General features: G+C 43.1%; 1 protein-coding gene across 1 annotated transcript in view; it reads right to left on the bottom strand.

The window, feature by feature from the left end:
* Window positions 1-19,692, bottom strand: part of SLIT1 (slit guidance ligand 1) — a 580,546-nt gene that overhangs the window by 172,456 nt on the left and 388,398 nt on the right. Inside the window, exons 14-18 of the mRNA XM_029610174.1 lie at window positions 18,494-18,657; window positions 15,508-15,531; window positions 7,566-7,710; window positions 4,807-4,881; window positions 4,140-4,283 (exon numbers count right to left, since the gene is read on the bottom strand). Of these exons, the coding sequence (XP_029466034.1) occupies window positions 4,140-4,283; window positions 4,807-4,881; window positions 7,566-7,710; window positions 15,508-15,531; window positions 18,494-18,657 (552 nt within the window). The remainder of the gene's footprint in view (window positions 1-4,139; window positions 4,284-4,806; window positions 4,882-7,565; window positions 7,711-15,507; window positions 15,532-18,493; window positions 18,658-19,692) is intronic.

The following is a 19,692-nucleotide window of genomic DNA, read 5'->3' as shown; positions in this document are numbered from 1 at the left end:
CTGCATGTGCTGATCGATGTGTTACTGATCCAGCGGGCATCAGTTCCCGGAATGGCATCAATGCCCTGCGAGGCACCCCCCCCCCCCCCCTGATGAACCAGTCATTGTTGGCGGTTCCTTAGAGAAGGAAGCTAGACCGATAAGGGCACAAATTCCTTCAACACCACATCCAGCTCCACTGGTGCCTACACCATTGGACAACAGCAGAGCACCCAAGGCCCCTTCCCTGGTTGATGACAGTGGGGATGAGGGCACTTATGACCCCTGGGGGGATGATTCATCTGGGATTTCCAGTGATGCTTCTGAGGTTCTCCCATCACATCCATCTCTTCCAGAAGAGCAAAGGAAGTCCCTGCCAGAGGACCTCTCCTTCGCAGGATTTGTTAAGTTGATGGCAGAGGCCATCCCCTTTCAGTTACTAACTGAAGAGAACACCAAGCACAAAATGCTCGATATCCTCCAGTTTGTTGAGTCTCCCAATCAGATCATGGCAGTCCCAGTGCACAAGATCCTTGTGGAGTTGCTGAAGAGGATGTGGGAACAACATTTCCTCCCGTGAACAAGAAGGCGGATGCAATCTATCTTATCCAGAAAGCTCTTGGATTCGACAAGCATCAACTGCCCCACCACTTGGTGGTAGTCGAATCCACTCTCAAAAAGGCCAAGCATTCTTGGACCCATTCTTCAGCAAGCCTGGGGAAGGATCAAAGAGCAATGAATGCTCTTGGGAGAAAGGTGTTCCAGGGAGCAATGCTTATTGTCCACATAACTGCTTATCAGTTCTACATGAGACAGTATATGCGAGCATCTGGAAGCAAGTACAGGATGTTGCCAAGCAACTGCCTCAGCAGCAGCAAGACACACTCCTGTTGCTGCTGCATAAGGACCTGGAGTGTGTAAAACACGAGATCTGTTCAACCTACAATGTTTTTGAGACAGCACAGGGGTCTCTGCGGTGGGAATCAGTGCCTGCAGATTGCATGGCTGCAGGCCTTGGATCTCAGACCAGAGGTGCAGGAGTGACTTGCTGATGTGCCAGGCATGGGACAGAATCTCTTTGAAGATAAGTTTAAGGACATGGTGGCCCAAATCCAGGACCACCATGCGACCCTTCAGCAACTCTCCACCAGCCCTCCAGACCCTTCCTCCATAGCTAGGAGGTTGGCGGAGATTTTACTCCTGGTACTTCCTGATATCAGTGAAAATGGGAGGATGCCATCCCATCCTAGACCTAAGGGCCTTGAATAAATTCATCAAAAAAGAAAAGTTCAGGATGTTTTCCCTGGGCATCCTGATCCCCTTCTTGCAAAAAGGAGACTGGCTTTTCTCTTTACTCTAACCCCAGCGCACCTGTAAAAGATGTTCAGACACAAGACCTTATTGTTAGGAAAATCACTTTGGGCAATGTTTAATCATTAAAGCGATATACTAATGTTAAATCTATATAAATAAAAATGTAAATGTTCGTTTGTTCAAAATCTTATATCTCTGAAAGTTCTTCACCGATTGCTTTCAAATTTTGACACAACGTTGCATTCGATTTCGTGCGTGTTTTTATATACCTATATTATATAGATGTCATACCTGTGACAGGTAAAAACATGCTTTTTGGGAAAAACAGCGCCATCTGTTGGACGTAAAAGCAACACACGCTATCTCTGACTGACGGATCGCAAATGCGCAGTAGAGAGCAGCTCTACTGCGCATGTGTGGACCATAGAGCTCTGCGCTACGTGCTGGGTGTCACAGAAGGGAGGAGAAAAGGGCAGACGAGTCGCTGCTCCGAGAAACGGCTCAGCCCGTTCCTCCGTCGCTGGGGAAGGATGGAGGGAGAAGGGACTGCCAGACATGTACACACAGGAGGAGGAAAGGGTAAAAGAGTCACCGAGCCAGTTCGTCCACCGCCGGGGAAGTGGGGGGGAGGGAGTTGGGATGGCCGGAGCAGAGCTAATGTGCATTGTGAAATTAAACCAGGCTGAGCCACGGCAACGCATGGCCGGGTACAGCTAGTAAATAAATAAAATAAGAGAAGCCCATGAATGGCTCCATTAAAATCGGGAGTTTGGCGGGACTGGTGGAGGGAGGGAAGGCAGCACAGTAATCATTTGCACAGGGCAGGAAAAAAGGCTGCACTGATCCTGTGCATATTTGCTTATTTTGGCAGGTCTTGCATGTCCTTCCAACAGATTGCAAAACAATGGAAGAAAGGTATGAAATATAGTGTTATCTTTTATTTTGGCAGGCTGAACACAGTTTGCAACAAGCAACTGCTCCTACAAACACAAGACAACAACCAAGTCTTGTTTGTAAAAGAAGGTTGTAACAATCACGGGAGATTTAGTGCCCCATTGCTCATAGACTTTCTCAGGAGTTTGATCATGAAACTGCTCTACCCTGTACTCTCACAGCTGGAAGGAAGGGGGTCTCCACCTCCTCACAACTGAAAGGTGTCAATGCTCCTCACAGAGAAATGGGGTTAATGTCTCTTCACAGTCGACAGGGAAGGGGGATCAATGCCTCTTTACAACTAGGAGAAACGGGTTTCTGATCATGCTGCTTCACAGTTGGAGGAAAAGAGATCTCTGCCTCCTTATAGCTTGGGGGAGGGGAGCCTCTGCCTCCTCACAGCTGAAACAGAAGGGGCTCTATCTTCTCAATTATCCATTTTGATTTGGAGAACTCAAGTGTCCAGGATCTTCATCCAGTATACATATTAATCAGCTAAAAAACATGCCAACGAAACAGTAAGAAAATCAGTTACTTACAAATGTAGAGACCCCCAGGTCTCCACCAGATGGCCCTAGATCCCTGTTCTGGATTTTTTTCAGTTTTGTGGGAGAGACCATTTCTGAACAGCACTTACTCTTGAGGCTGGCTGTAAATGGTAGCTCCTTAGTTCACTTGGGGGAGCTAGTGGCTTAGAAAGTGTGGTCAGTTTGAGTTGGCTCTTGGGAGTGAAGGAGCTATTTTTGCAGTGATCTTAATTTGAGTTAGGCCCTCCTTGCCTAACGATCCGTTTTGTGAGGAGAAGCTTCTTCGGTGCACCCCTTGCCTGTCAGGAACTGTCTCCAGTTTTTCAGTGAAGAGACTTTTCAGTGAAGTTTGAGATTTTTGGTTGAATTCTTAGTGAGACCCTGGTTTGTGCTGGTGAGGAAGAAGCCCCAAATCCAGAGGGCAGGGGTGAGGAGATCTGTGTACCTTTTCTCCTGAAATGGAAGGGAAGCAGTGACTCATCACCTCAGAAGAAGGGGTTTGGACTCTGAAAGTGTTTTCCCCTTTTTTGTTTGCGAGGAGGTTTAGTGTCCCCCCTCCTCACGGTTGAAGCTGGGCTCCTTTAGCCTGTTTTTCCAGTACAGACTTTTCCTAATGAGAGGTCACAAAAGAAGGAGTCCGAAGAGCAGAGGCAAGATTTTTTTGGGAGACCCCCATCTGGATTCCCACCCTTGGGATACAGCATAGGGAAGAACCAGACTTGTGTGGACCTCAGATACAATTTTGAAACTCAGGGGATCCTCTACACCCATAGGGATTTCCCTGCCCATCTGGGATATCTTATTCTCTCACTCCCTAAGGAATAAGCTCTAACCCAGAATCCGGTACTGAGGAAACATGCACAGAGGCAAGGAAGAAGAGTCTGGTCTGTAAATGCCCCAGTGAGAGAACAAATGCAAAGGGACAGTTATCTATGTAATAGGACATGTGGTTATTTCTTTTAAATAATCATAGTAAATTTATTTTGAACACATAATACTGTGTCCTGTTTGGTCCCTGCAGGACAGCTACACACACAGAATGAGGAAGAGACCTCACCCAGTCACACACACAGGAAGCAAAATCACACCACTGCCTGGGCCTAGAAGGACATCCTTCCTCGCATAGAACGGACTTACACTTTGGGACAAATGGAAAGGAGAAAATACACATATGGAAACAGCCCCAGAAACAAATTCTTTTATGGCCCTTGGCGAGACAGTATCTCCACCAAAAAAGGGTTATACAAAACAACTGCAAAATTATGAAGAAACCAGAAAAGTGAACGCACCATCATCGCCTCACCTTCTCCGTGCCCATGATAATAGGTTAATAAATGTGTGTGCCCCCACACTAACCCTTTCAGTTTGTCAATAGTCAGTACTTACAGGGTCCTCAATCCTCCCAGACCTCGGAACATGCCACTCCGGACTGATTCCAGGTGATTGGCTGTCAAGTGCAGCTCACTTACTGACGCTGCCCCCTCAAACACCCCGTCCTCAATCTCGGTGATCTTATTGTTGCTTAGGTTACTGGTGAAAGAGCCAGAAGGAAAAGACAGACTCAGGTTATGGTGATATATATCTGCTGTTTAATTCCCCTCCCCTCTTTTACCATACTGTACATTTCTCAGGGTAATGTTCCATGATACCCCCTACCACAGTTTGCTAGGGACAGCTATGCCACTGCGGACCAACTCAAAGTCATTGAGCTGGGCAAAGGAAACATCACGGAATTCCCAAACTTGAATTTCTTAGAAATGGTATGAATGTGTGTAATGAGTGGTACTTGTGTCTCTCTTCATATTGTATGCATGCTTCTGCGTCCCTCTGCCCAGGCTGTCTTTCCCATACTTAAGATAAGGAGAACCACGTCCTTTCAGAAGACGTCATCTTCTTCATGGTTTGAGCCTTTGCATTAGATTCCTGATGCTCCTCTCTCCTTTTCTTTACTCATGCTAGCACCGAGTGTATTAACTGCACAGATTGTCAGCTATCCGTGGTTTCTTGTAATCTTTTAACCACTACACAAAACTGGATGTTCTCTTACACTCACATTTTCTTCAGGTGTGGAAGTTTCCTGAAGAGACCAGTAGCCTCCAGCACTGACATTTCATTATTATTCAGGCGTCTATGGGAGACAGAGGGCAAGGCAAAAGAAACACAAGAAAGCAGAGTCAAAAGAGATAAAAAACATAATGAAGCACCCCTCAAAAAAAAGAGATAACATCAAGATAACACACAAGTATAAAAAGTCAAGAGAGTGAATAAAAGTTAAAAGGAAAAAAAATATTTAAAGGCAGTAAGCAAAAATGAAGAAAAGATGTCAAAACAGCACAGAAAAAGAAAGCAAGGGAGAAGAGAGAGAGAGAGGCAGAAGGAAAAATTACTATAAGATCAACAATTACTACCACCACCACTACTACTAAACATTTCTATAATGTTACTTGATGTACACAGCACTGTACAAAGCCCCTGCTCGGTAGAGCTTACAATCTAATCAAGATCAACATACAGGGAAAAAAAAGACTTGGGGAATTTCATTTATTAAGATAATGGTTAAAAAGTAATGCGACTATAAGCGATAGAATCAGAGATTTAAGATTTAAAAGCAGTCTCAAACACGGTGGGTTTTTAGACAGGATTTAAATAAGGCAAGAGAGGGAGCATGACGCAACAGCTCAGGAAGTCTATTCTAAGCATGCGGTGCAGCCAGGTGGAAAGCATGGAGTTGGGAATTGGCGGCAGAGAAGAAAGGTGTAGCGAGGAGTGACTTGCCTGAAGAGCGGTGTGCACGAGGAGGGGAATAGAGAGAGATAAGAGAGGAGAGGTAGTGAGGAGCTGCAGAGTAAAATCTTTTGTAGGTAACAGGAACTTGAACTGTATACAAGAATAGACTTGAGAAGAGGGGTTGAATGGATGCAGCAAGTTTAGCAAAAGACAAGTCACACAGATGAATTATGGATACGTTGTAGTGGAGAGAGATGGCTCGCTGGGAGACCTGTGAGGAGCAGATTGCAATAATCTAAGTGGGAGGTGATGACAGAGTGGATAAAGGTTCTGGTAGTGTGTTCAGAAAGGAAGGGATGGATTTTGGTGATGTTATAGAGAAGGAAACGGCACATTTATCAGTGTTCTTGATATGTGTAGAGTAGGTGAGAGAGGAGTCGAAGATGGCTTCAAGGTTTACGAGCTGAGGGGACTGGAAGGATTACAGTGTTATCCACAGAAACAGAGAAAGGAAGAAGAGGGGAAGTGGGCTTGTCGGGGAAGACAAGGAGCTCAGTCTTGCCCATGTTGAGTTTAAGGTGGCGGCGTGACATCCAGGCAGCAATGGCAGACAAGCCCGCTGAGATCTGGGACTGAATTCCTGATAACATTTCTGGTGTAGAGAGGTAAATCTGGGAATTGTCAGCCATGAGAAGAACCAGATATAAAGTAGGTGCACAGACCACTAGTCCTTTTTACCTAGTTGGGCTGTTTTAAAATTGTCCCCGTAATTTATTAGGGCAAGAAGGAAAAAAGACCTAGATATGAGACTCTAAAGAATCAAAGAAACAATAAATTCATATTTAGGTGACTGTAACCAGTAATGCTCCTTTAACAATTTGATAGTTCCTGGTTTTGTTGTTATATTTCAGCAGTTGCTTTTATTTTTTGATAGCTTTTCTTTGTATTCCGACAGCTTTCAATGTGCTTTTCACTTGAGATAAAGTCAGCAGTTAAATGATTCAGTTTCAGTCGCATGGTCAAAGCTTTCACTGTCTTTTACTGGGGTGGAGGTCAGTTCTGTAAAAACAGACAGCTTTGAAGAGGCATGCAAGATTTAGCCAGATATAAACTCTGCAGTGGACTGTAGGTTGCAGTCAGGAGGAGGACAGGCTCACCTGGGTCAACCCAAACAGGTTAAGCCAGTCATACGTTTGTGTCATTGTTTGCATGGAGTTGTAATTCTGATTTTCCTAAGAAAGGTAGAACTACATCTCCCATGGAGCCAAACCAGGACTGGATCAGCCTGTTCAAGTAGACCCGGATGAGGAGGCAAATCTAATTATCCTGCTGTGGACTGTGGGATTCGGTCAGAGGGTAGGATTGATTTAAAGCTCTGCAGTGATTTATGGGATATTGTTGGGTAGAGGGTTCCCTTACAACTATTTGTTGGGTTATGGAATGTAATTAGAGAGATGTAGTTCCTTTGCATCTGTACCGTGGATCATGGGATTTAGTTGGATAGAGAGTTTCCTTACAGCTGTGCCGTGGATCATGGGATTTAGTTAGAAAGAGGGTTTCCTTACAGCTGTGCTGTGGATCATGGGATTTAGTTGGGTAGAGAGTTTCCTTACAGCTGTGCCGTGGATCATGGGATTTAGTTGGGTAGAGGGTTTCTTTACAGCTGTGCCGTGGATCATGGGATTTAGTTGGATAGAGGGTTTCCTTACAGCTGTGCCATGGATCATGGGATTTAGTTGGGTAGATGGTTTCCTTACAGCTGTGCCGTGGATCATGGGATTTAGTTGGGTGGAGGGTTTCCTTCAGCTGTGCCATGGATCATGGGATGAGTTTGTGGGTTGGGAGAGGGTTTGTTTACATCTATCTGGGGGGTTATGGGATGTAGTTATGGAGAGGCTTCCCTTTAAGCAGTGGATGTGGTTGGGGTAGGATTTCCTTACATCTAGGCAACAGATTACGGGATGTGGTAGGAGTAGGGTTCACTTACAGTTCTTCAATGGATTAAGTATGGGATATTTTTGGGGTAAGGTCCCCTTACATCTATGCAGTGGATTATAGGATATTGTTGGAGCAGGATTCACTTACAGTTCTGCGGTGGATTGTGGGATGCGATCTGGGATCTTGGTGAGTTTCAGGTTGGAGCATTCTACCACATTGGACTCACAGCGGCATTTTGGTGGACAAACCACATCGTTGTTACACTCACTGTTTAACTGGTAATCCTCAGTCCCTGACCAAGATGAAAAGAAACAAGGATGAGCTCACAATTTACAGAATTTATTAGTTAAATACATGAGATGTTTTCTGAACCACGTTAAAAAATAACTTTATATTTACCAGATTCCATTTCAACTACGTGAAATAATAGTTTATGTAACCGTTCTTTTTCCATTGTAGTTTGTTGTAATCACATTAAAATACAATGCTACGTTCATCTATACTGTGTATGCTACCAACACTGTTTACAAAACAATGACATCCTCACAAAACATGAAAAAAATGAATTGATAAACATCATCGATATTAATACAGAGTTCCTACTGCAACCTTTAATTGGTAATTACACCACATCCCAGCTGCACTATGCTGTAAAAAGACAAAAGTCAACAAACTCAGTCACTTGAGAGTGTTCTAAAAACCACAGTCAAGCACATCCTGAAACATCTTACCATTATAACAGGCATCATCTTTTTTTTAACAATTCTTTTATTATTTCACTCGTTACAATGTGGGATCAGAAAATAACCTGGCATCGAAGGTTTCACTCAGCAGCAGCCAAAACCATATAATAATAATAATAATAATAATACATGATCCATTTCAAATTATAAAGACAACGTATGGAGGGGAAAGTGTTTTGGAAGAATCCACATATTTTGTACTAGATTTTCCAGCTGTGTTATGTACACAACTCAGTATTCTTGCTATGGAGATGAACAAACCCCCAAGGGCATTCCATGGAAAAAAATCAATAGGACTTCTGTAGTTTGTTATTGCTCCCTCTTTCATTCCCCAGTCATTGTATTAATATAATTCGGTTTTATAGGTTAAATCACATCAGTCAGCAATAGAGCAATTCACTTGTAAAAGATACCAGAGATTTTTTTTACCTTTGAAGGCTTTGCAGTCCCAGCCTTCCTTTCTAAGACCACTCTGATAATGACATTTGCAGGTGGAAAAGCACTACCCTGCAACCGCAGAAATCCATTGGAAACACAATACTCTCTCTCAGGGCTGGTTTATAGGAGCTGCCCAGCAGGGGACGGAGGGGAAGGCGGTCACAGTGTCTCAAAGGAGACACACAAATGTGATGGGGAAGGATGTGTCTTAAAATGCTGCTAGGAGTGGTGGTCTTCAAGTTTGTTTGGGGCTCCTCAATGCAAGGAATGTAAAGAACAAGCTACTGTTAATTTACAATATTGTTTCAAATCTCTTGCATTGGGTTGGAAAGCGTGACCTGGTTGCCGTGCCCCAGCTTAGTCTACCAGGTCAGTCACAGGCTTTGCATCAGGGTGGGGATGTGACAATGATGCCCATTCTCTGGAACCTCTGACTAGCTATTGCTGAACTTTGCTAATACAAGAAATCAAATGTTATTATCAGTTTACTGTCCATCTTCAGTAGTCCGGGGTTCACTTGATGACATATGCAATCTGATTTCTGAGCTTGTAGTATCTATCTGGCAAGAAAATAATTTTCTTGGCAAAATATAATACTCACAATAATCTATTCATCGGGGAACGAAGTAATATTTTTTTGTCAGCTATGCATGATTTAGGTTTTTCTCAGTTTGTTACCTCTACCACCAATAAGGTTGGCCACAGGTTGGAACTTATCAATTTGTCTGATTCTGCCTATATTATTCCTAACTCAATGACAGGTAGATTTTAAAACAAGTGCATGTGTGCCCATAAATGCGCGAACTGGCGCGCGAGCAAGAATACGCTAGAATTTTTAATCGTACATGCACTTACATGCGTATGTTTTAAAATGCACCAATTGCACATAAGTACGCTCCTAAATTTAAGAGGTTACTCGAGCACAGCTAGCACGCGCCTGTCTTCAATAGGACCATGTCGGCTTTTAAGCACACATGTCAGTGAATTTTAAAACATGCTTGCGCAAGGCACATTCCCAGTTTTCAATTAGTCCACCAGTTTGGTCAATTAATAGCGAGAGCTTGCAGACCCTTCTGGTTCTTTATTTTGCACGCTGCCCAGTTGACCAGGACCCCTCACCCTGTCCTGTAAACTCTAAAACTTGAGATCTACAGACTTGCTTCTCTTCTGGAGCAGGAGTAAAGTTACATGGATATCCAGCATACATGTGCTGCTGGTTCCTTTTTTAAAATTCGAATTATGCGCGCAAGTCTTGGCCCCACCCCAGAATGCCGAGGCCCTGCCCCTTTTCTGCCCCCTTATTCCTCATGCGTGGAAGGGTAAATATGCGCATATTTTGCAGCTTTTTAAAATCTGCATTGCTCGCACATAGGCTACATATACGCGTATGCAGGCATTTTTGCGTGAGCAACACTTAAAATCGACCTCATACGGTTTGCCCAGTACCATGATCTAACCCTGTGCTTGTCACATGCCCATTAGATGTTGATTTTGGTTTATGGTTAAGCCTTGGGGAGAAAGTGGTGTGCTAAGACAGGAACTGAAAAAACTTAGATGTTAGTAAATTGGCCCTTCAGTTCCTATCTTAGCACACCACTTTCTCCCCAAGGCTTAAACATGACAGCTTATGTTTCTTGAAGCAGAAAGCCCATCATTTTGAAAGAAATTGGCAGAAAAATAAAATCTGCCAACAGGCTTCATTACTATAAGAAGGTAGTGAGGGAGGTAAAGAGATTACTACTCTAAGCAGTTACAGGAGACTGAAGCTCCCCTGGATTGCAGGTAACATTCTAGCAAAATCCTTCTGTACCCTTCTCTAGGTTAAGATTTTTTTCCACCATTTCAAGAAAAGAATTATGACCATACATCAAACCTTTACTGACACTACTAATTTCTTAATGGATGGTTAAGGTAACTAACATAATGGGGTTCAAAAAAGGGTTGGACAAATTCCTGAAGGAAATTCCATAAATAGTCGTTAGCCAGATAAACTTGGGAAAGCTGTCACTGATGTGAGATATAGGTCTTTCTCGTACTTCGGAAGAAGCCACTGAATTGTTATCACTATTTACACCTTCTCAAGCCACTCTGTGCTAACCTACAGGGTGTCAGCTTTTAGGACTAATATATCTTTTAGGACCTTTGCAAAGTTGTCTGTTGTTGGTATGAGTAAACCTTTAGACCTTATTAGACCAAAGACCTGTTTTTGGACCCTGCTCCTTCATGGGTTTTAAAGAACCCTGAATTGCAGCTATTGCCCACTATGACAGCCTTTGTGAATGCAAGTTTGGAACAGGGCACCCTGCCACTGTGACAGAAAGAGGCAGCAGTTTGCCCAATACTGAAGAAATAAACTCTTGATATAAATGGAGTAGATAACTACTGACCAGTTTCTACTCTTCCTTTTCTGAGTAAAATCATTGAATGTGTGGTTTATCAATAAATTCATCCTTTTTTACTTGTACATCAGGGGTTCCATCTGCACCAGTCTGGAAAACGTCGCAGTAATAGCACAGAGATGGCTTTAGTGATTCTTTTGAATGGAATGGCCCTATAGTCAGACTCTGTTCTCATCCTGCTGGATTTATCAGCAGCCTTTGACCTACTTGATCATAGGATTTTTCTTCAATCTAATAGACGTGGGTTCTCAGGTATTGTATTAAGCTAGTTTATTGTTTTTAATCCAACTAAACGCAACTGGCATCATAGAATTCGTGCTGCTCTAACTATAGACTTTTGTCCTGTGGGATTCTGCAGGGCTCGGTGTTGGCTCCCCTTGCCTGCAATATATACGTGTCTCCACTGGCTGCTTTGATCTAGGATTCTGGACTTGACTGTCAGATCTTTGCAAATGATATCCAGATTGTTGCATACATTGGATTAGACCAAGATTCAGCAAAAAACTTAATGATTGTGTGAAGTGAATGGCAGAATGGTTGAGGTGACATAAACTGAAGCTGAACCCACTTAAATCTGAGGCCCTCTGGACCAGTCGATTGGAGAATAAGCTTTCAGTATTTTCTGAGTTGTCAGGTATTCATTTATCTCCTAAGGAATTAGTTTGTAGTTTAAGGATAAACTGGGATGATCATCTGTCCATGTATGATCATGTATCAGCCATGGTTCAAAACGTATTTCGGGGCCTGCATCATATCTGCCAACTTCTCTCCATTCTTGATAGGAAGGACCATGCTCTGTTGACACATGCAATTGTTACATCACATCTAGATTATTTTAATGCCTTGTATCAGAGCATTATTACTATCAATTTAAAACAACAGCAGTTCAAAAACACTGCGGCAAAGAGAAGAAAGATTTAATCATGTCACACCTATCTTGAGGTAGCTGCACTGGCTCCTAGTGGAGCACAGATCCAAATCTAAGATCTGGATATTTACCCTTAAGGTGTCAATGGACTGCGTTTTCAAAATATATTGTTGATTGCCTACCTTATTATAAGCTTAGGCGGATTCCTAGATCTTTGGAGCAGGACCTTTTGGCCATTCTCTCTTTGGATGTTGTCCATCTAATGGCTACTCATCATATAGTTTTTATATATGTTGTTTTTGCTCTTTGAACAATTTTCCTTTGGAGGCCTGCATTGAAATTATTTATTTCAAATTCTGAAAATCTGTTAAAATCTGTTAAAACATAGCTTTGTCAAATAGCATTGGACTAGGTATCTTTCTGGGTTCTGGACCATGGTCTGGTTTTATGTACTAATGTTTCTGACCACTATGGATATTGCAGATGTTGTTAAATCTGACCATGGGACTTGCAGTAGATGGTGGAAGTCAAGGATGGTAGGAAAGGAAGGGTTATTGATAGATTGGTTTAAATGAGAGGTTTGGGTAGTATTGGATTAGACCTATCTTAACTATATGGCTGATATTAGGGAGTTGGTGGGTAGAGAGTAGCTTGCAGGGTATTTGGGAAGTGTTTCTAATTTTTGTGACTAGCCTGTAAGCCTCTTTGATGCTATGGGAGAGGCAGGATATTAAATGAAAGACATAAATCGGTGTTGTAAGAATTGTGAACCTTTGTGGCTGTGCTGGGGTTGACGCAGCCTATGGGGCAAACCCTGTAGGCCCTCACCAACAGCTGGCAGAGGCTGGCTGGCAAAAGACTGGTCTAAGGCTTCACCTATAACAGCCCCTTTCCCCTCAAGTTGAACCCTTGGGTTCCGGGGACCAGCAGGACCTAGGCAATGGTCTCTTGCAGTATGGCATAGGCGAAGGTCCAGGGCCAGGCGAGGGACAATGCAGGCGGCAATCAGAATAGTCAGAGTCCAGGCAAGAGGTCAGAACCAGTGATAGGTCTGAAGGCAGACAAGGAGGAGACAGGGAGGACTGACATAGAAAGACTGACAGGCAGATGAGGACTGTAAATACAATGAGGCGGGGCAGGCTGGAGAGATGAGGCAAGGCTGGATGAGGCAGGAGAGATGAGGAAAGGCTGGCAACTCGTACTACAGAAGTAGCAGGACCTGTTGCTGAGGCAAATTGCTGGAGTTGCTGTTCGGTTTAAATACCCAGCCTTGTGATGTCATCAGGGAGTGCCAGAATAATTTTTCCCACTGCAGGGACCCTTTAAAACGCCGAACATTGTGCTTGTGCGTGTCTAAAGACTGGCAAGGCGCAACAGCCGGGGAGGCACTGATGGCGTCCGTGCTACGAGGGAAGGTCAGCAGCAGCGCAGGGAGCGCTGCTCTCGGCATCCCAGCTATACTGCAGGAATTGCTGCCAACATAACGAGTGCATTTAGTGTTTAAACATCTAGAGGCAATTTTTAAAGCCATTTATGCAGGTAAATAATGAACTACCCATGTAAATCGGCTGTCTGAAAATGGGCCTCTTCCAATGTGGCTATAAGTACGTGCAATGTTCTACAGCACGCTCACTTTTAGCTGCGTTGACCGGAGGTGCTCTCTGAGGTGTTTTTAGGTTGGGAAAGGAAAAGTATGCATGTCAATTGCATTTTTAGCTCTAAGCGCCTACTTTTCCAGCAAAATTCTATCTGCATAAAAAGCTGATCAAAAGGTCACAGATACTTTGTACCCATACTAGGCTTCAAAGTGAAAGTATACACTTACTTTTGCTTTGAAAATTGGAGCAAAGTTTGCAGGTTAAATGTACCCCTGGACTTTGTTCCAACGTGGACTGCTTGAAAATGACTCCCAGGGTCCAAATTTGCAATGAAGCTTCTACCATGGAACATGATAATTGTAAAGTTTTCTTAACAGCCTTGGCGTTGAGCTGGGGAACTTTGTGTGGCATGTACCCCACTAGATTACACCCCTAGGGAATGGTTTGAAAAAAAGAACCATATAACAACCCAACAATTATTTATTTTACATTTGCACACTGATTTGATGTGTAATTTACAGCGTTGTAAGAGCGACAGAGCCCTGACACGGCCGTGTTTCGCTTCACTGGTAGGTGAAGTATACATCCTTTTGGATTTCTGTTTTCACTATCTGGAGGCCGAACCGGCCCGTTTTCAAACATTTTGGAAGTACATAATACGCCGCTTCAGCCTGTACGATATCGGATGTGACATAAAACTACAGAAGAGAAGCTCTGCTCACTCGGCAATCACGGAAACATTTTTCACTTCTGCAATCCTCCCGATATCTGCGGGAGTTCTCTAACCTCTCCGGTACAGGAAACTTTTACCTATTCCAGCCGCGATGCCTCTAGCAAATTTGAGCTCTGAGCCATGAGCCAACCTAAACAACCTGAGTTCCTTATCTTCAAGCTACTTTGTAAGCTGACTCTGCGGGTTTTCCAAGATTTAAAATCATCCACTTTACAAAACATACAATTTTGAGAATCTTCGGTCCCCCTGACGCAGCTGAAAGCGAAACACGGCCGTGTCGGGGCTCTGTCGCTCTTACAACACTGTAAATTACACATCAAATTTCTTGCACATCTTCAGTGTGCAAATGTAAAATAAATAATTGTTGGGTTATTATATGATTATTGTCCAGTATATTGTATGCCGCACATCTTTTTTGTTGTGATTTTCCTATATGTGTGTGCTGTTCACTCCGCCTCTCCTCTGTGTTGAAAAACCCCCCCAACATATATTACTCAAAGGAGGCTCTGTTATCAGACCTTTGAACTATGAAAGCAATGAAGTCCTAAGACTTGGATATAGGTCCTTCATAATGCCATGGGCACTGTGTAAACCTGAGCAAGTATCTTTAGCCCCCTGTGTCATGGTCTGCTCACCTATACCTGGGCAATATATCAATCATATTGCTCTTTCTCCAACCTCATACCCCACCTCTCCTTGGAAGTTATGTGCGTCACATGCCAGATCATCAGTCCCCAATAATAATAATCATAATAATTACTATTATGTGGCATTTAGATAGCATCTTTCAAATAATATCACAAGGCGCTTATCATTTTGATATTGTTATTAATAAGACCGATTTCAATCAAAGGTACCAAATTTCTGTGGCACCCAAAGCATAGTCCCTGTCTGACGCCTGGTTACATTTTTCCATAAATCAAGGGGCAACAAAGTCAGTTTCACACTATTATTATAATACGTATTAGCAAGAAAGACAAACAGAAGAGAATACACTCAAACACATTCATACACACCTCCATATCCATACCCACTTGTGCATATATGTGCAAGTTCCAATACACACACACACACACCATAAGCATCCAGCTGTAAGCACTCATGCATAAGTTGCCCTATACAAACTCTCTCTATTAGCCACCCCCCCTCCCCCCCCCCCACACACACACACAGACAAAGACTTAGGAGAGCATTTACACACATGCACACTCATCCACAACCATGCACATGTACAAACATAACGTAATCTGAGCCCACATCCAAAATTAGGAAGTTAAATATTTTAACAATTTTTTTTTCAGATTTCTTACCTGGAATAAAATACTGTTCTTTGGCTGTGGAGAGAAAAATTGGAGAAAAAAAAAAGATATTCAGCTAACAGCACACAATCACTGAAAATATTTGGAGAGCAGATTATTATTGAATGATGAATTGCAGTTTTAAACCATCTTTCAGTTTAGAGTCATATCACGGCTGCATAATCTGCCCCAATACAATCCTGTACATACTACCCTTGGATAGAATATGCTGAGTACGACTGTCACAATCCTCTTGAGAGAGGCGCGTGCTTATTTTACAAATGTGGCATTTACGAAACGTGTAAGGAAATCTCGAGATCCGGTTTTCAGACACTGTGACATGGTGAGGTCTATATTCAGACACAATGCGGATAGCAAAGTTAGCCAGATAAACTTATTCGGCTAACTTTGGAGGCATATTCAGCAGTGCAACCACACTATTGAATTTAGCCAGCTTTCTTAATTAGTTAGCTGGCTAACTATAACCAGCTAACATTAGGATAGCTCTTTGACTCGACCAGGCAAAGTCATCCGGATGACTCTGAATACTGGAATTAGCTGGTTAACTTAGCCGGCTAACTCAACTCCTTCCAGTTACACTGCTGGGCCGCCCCTAATTTATCCAGCTAAAGTATAGCCCCCTCATTTATTTGCTGGCTAGAATTTAGCTGGATAAGGGCTGAATATAGCCCAGTAAGCAATTTAGTCAGATAAGTAAATTAACTCCGGTGCATCCTCCTCAGTGGAGGACACCATTTTGCTGTATGGATCAATTAACTGCGTACAGCAAAATGGTGCCATCCGCTGAGGAATATGCACCGGAGTTAATCTACTCCAGTGCGTCTCCAGCGTATGGTGTCATATGAAGAAGAGAGAAGACAGATGAAAGAAGAGATTGGGCTCCAGCCACTGTGCCAGGGCCTGACCCTGTCGGGACCAGGCATCCAAGCCTTGGCCTTGCATAGAGCCTAGGCTGAGGTCACGGTGACCTACTTCAGTCTAGGCCTACGCAAGGCCCAGGCTTCAGCCTGGGCCTAGGTCTCGTCAGCGGATCCCCTTTGGAATGGGTAAGTGGGGGCTGGAGGGGATTCTGTTCCCGGCAATTTTCTGGGTGGGAGGGATAAGTGATGGAGATGAGAGACCTTGTGAGGGCAATTTCCTTTTTTTTCCTTTTTTATTTTTTTTTTTAAACTAAAGAAACAAATGAAACATTAAATGAATCTAAATTTGTGGGGAGAACCCCGACCGAAAACTAAACAAAAAACTAAAAAGCTAAACTAGTTTTTTACTCTTGCACACCCCTATTAGAGGACAGTCTTTTTTATTATGTTTCAGCTATTTTGCATGTTATTTTCTTGTAACCAACCCAAGACCTAGATTCATCATTTTGCTATAAATATAGCGAAAATACCGCACATGATAAAAAAGTGGTGTGGTTAGGCTAATTTTCCTGAGAGAGAGAGACTCTATGGAGGCTCACATATAAGAAAACTATTTATACCGCTGTAAGAGGGGCCACTAATAATTTGGGGTGAGGTTTGGGGGGGGGGGTAGGTTTTGGGGAGCAGTATTACATGCACAGTCATAGAATCTTCACTGATGGCAACTGTGCTGTTCGTACCTATGACTGTGCATGTAATACTGCCCCCTAAAATCTAGCCCACCACCAAACCTCACCCCGAGTTCATAATGCCCTCTCTTACAGTGGTATAAAAGGTTGACTAATATGTCAGACTCCACAGAGGCTTTCTCTCTCTCTCTCACTGAAATTTGCAATAAAAACATTTTCGGCTGGTAACGCACAGCTAACGCAGGCACAACGCACAGGAAAAATGTGTAATTATATCCTGCATTATTCTATCGCACGCTGTGCTAACTGACCCTCATTTCCATTTACTCCTCCCACTTGAAAAACATTTCTAAATTTGCATACGCATTTCGCGATGCAGTATTTTTCGCATGCGTTATGGTGTTATCGCCTGCATTAGGGCCCGAACGCGATTTGATCAATGACCCTCTCAGTTCTTTAGATAGTGCGGCCCAGAAATGTTTTAAATAATAATTAATGAATAATGTTTGTACAAACTGATCAGGGGCTATCAAAGCTCCTCCACTAGGCACACGTGTTACCCCTTTCTCTCCCATATTTGCTCTGGGAATTTTCATTCTAGTCTGTAACTATAAGGACTGCAGCAGGTACCTAGAAATACAGTAGTGTAATGAAGGGTTTCTGGGCTTAATCCTAGTGGTTCCTTCCAGCAGTGCACATAAATCCATCCAGAGATGGAAAAGGCTGCATTTCAAAATATTCACAAGTGAGAAGAGGACACAAACATGTTTGAGTGTAAGAGAAATGTGTGAAAATGAACTTCATAACGTAGTTCTTCCTAATCCTTGTGACCCAGCCCCTAGAGAACTGGATGGTAAATGACTATACACAGATCTATGGCAGATGGGACCTTTTTAAGTGCTTTCTACAGAGTGTTGTCTTCACAGCTCAGCCCTGACTTCCTGCACCTCCAACTATTTCAGTCCTGGGTACCGGCTACAGAGAAGCTGATGACTGTTCCAAAAAGAGGGATGTTTTCATAACACTGATAAGTGTTATGAAAACAAAATTAGAATTATTATTTATTCTTTCCTGGGCTCTGAACCTGACTGAAGCTCAGATCCTCAGAGAAGAAAGGATACCATGTTAAGACATAGAAGAACTGACAAAAGTAACTTTGAGCTGCTCAGAAAAGCCCAAGAACAGAAGACGAGGATCTATGAAATAAAAGGTATCCAACGTAAGCAAGCACACTATAGGGCAGAAGCTGTGGAAGAGTGATCTTTGCAGTCTGACCTGGAGAGTCATGATGGCCCCCGATTCCATTGCCTGACCCACATGAGTTACAGAATTTCCATCTGTACAAATAAACTCAGACAGAATGGCTTCGTTGTCTGTGAGATGAGACTTTGTTGTGGGGGGGAAAGAGGAACAGGTGAAGCAGTTTACCTGAGCACCGGAATTTCTTACTCTTGATCTGGCCGATGCGCTTGTTGGCAAGGCGGCGTGGGCTGGCGCAACGTGCTCCACTGGTCTCGATAGGGTTGGTTCGCAGGAAGTCTGCCAACCACTTGAGGTTGCAGTCGCAGATAAAGGGATTCTGAGCTAAATGCCTTCACACGGGAAAACAAAGAGGGAGTGGGGGAAAACATTTACAGACCAAATGTTATACGACACAGGAATGGGTTACACTGTAGGAAGAAGAGGAAGGGAAAAGGCATCTTGCAAAAAGGGGATAAGTCCAGGAGGAACCACATAATTGAGACAGCCAGAACTTATCATCAAAAGTAGCAGATTAAAGGGTAAACTTTCAGCAGGGCTCCTAATTGACACTGTGTGCCTAATTTTTAAGCCTGCTGAAATCCAGTGAACATTCAAACACAAGGTACCAGTGTGCATTTAAAACAAATTGGAGAAAATTCTTTTTTTCACTCAACACACAATTAAGCTCTGGAATTCATTGACAGCATAGCTGGGCTTAAAAAAAGGTTTGAAAAAATTCTTGGAGAAGTCTATAAACTGTTATTAACCAGACAGAGTCGGGGAAAGCCACTGCTTATCTCGGGGCATTAGCTGCATGGGATCCTGCCAGCTACTTGTGATTAGGGAGGTGCATTCATTACATCTGTTTCGGCGGGTACGCGCGTACCTTGCCCGATTTCTAGAACATGCGAAAAAACCGATATTATCTGTGTATTTTTAATAATCAGATACACGCATACTATCCGTTTTCCTGCGTGTACTAGAAAGATGGCGAGGGATGCGTGTACCCGCCGAAACAGATGTAACGAATGCACATCCCTACTTGTGACCTGGATTGATCACTGTTGGAAAAGGGATACCGGACTTGATGGACTCTTGGTCTGACCCAGTATGGCATGTTCTTATATTGGCTTGTTAAGCAGCTGAAAATGAAACAGGTAAGTCTACATGCTTACTTTTTAAATTATTAACTATATGCACATGGTTTCCAACCATGACTCTGAAATGCTCCTAGGAAGGACTTTTTTTTTCTATGCAACTGTGCAACTATGCAGGTTGCAAAAGTACATGTATGGATAAAAATCCACGTAACCAGATAGGACTGACTGTTGTTTTACTCAAGTAAAAAATGTATAGGTCTTTGAAAATTGACTCACTAAGAGATG

This window comes from Rhinatrema bivittatum, chromosome 7 (genome assembly GCF_901001135.1).
Source record: "Rhinatrema bivittatum chromosome 7, aRhiBiv1.1, whole genome shotgun sequence".
In the NCBI taxonomy this organism is placed as follows: Eukaryota; Metazoa; Chordata; class Amphibia; order Gymnophiona; family Rhinatrematidae; genus Rhinatrema; species Rhinatrema bivittatum.
The sequence above is the reverse complement of the archived record's forward strand: the minus strand, read 5'-3'. Positions and strand labels throughout refer to the sequence as shown.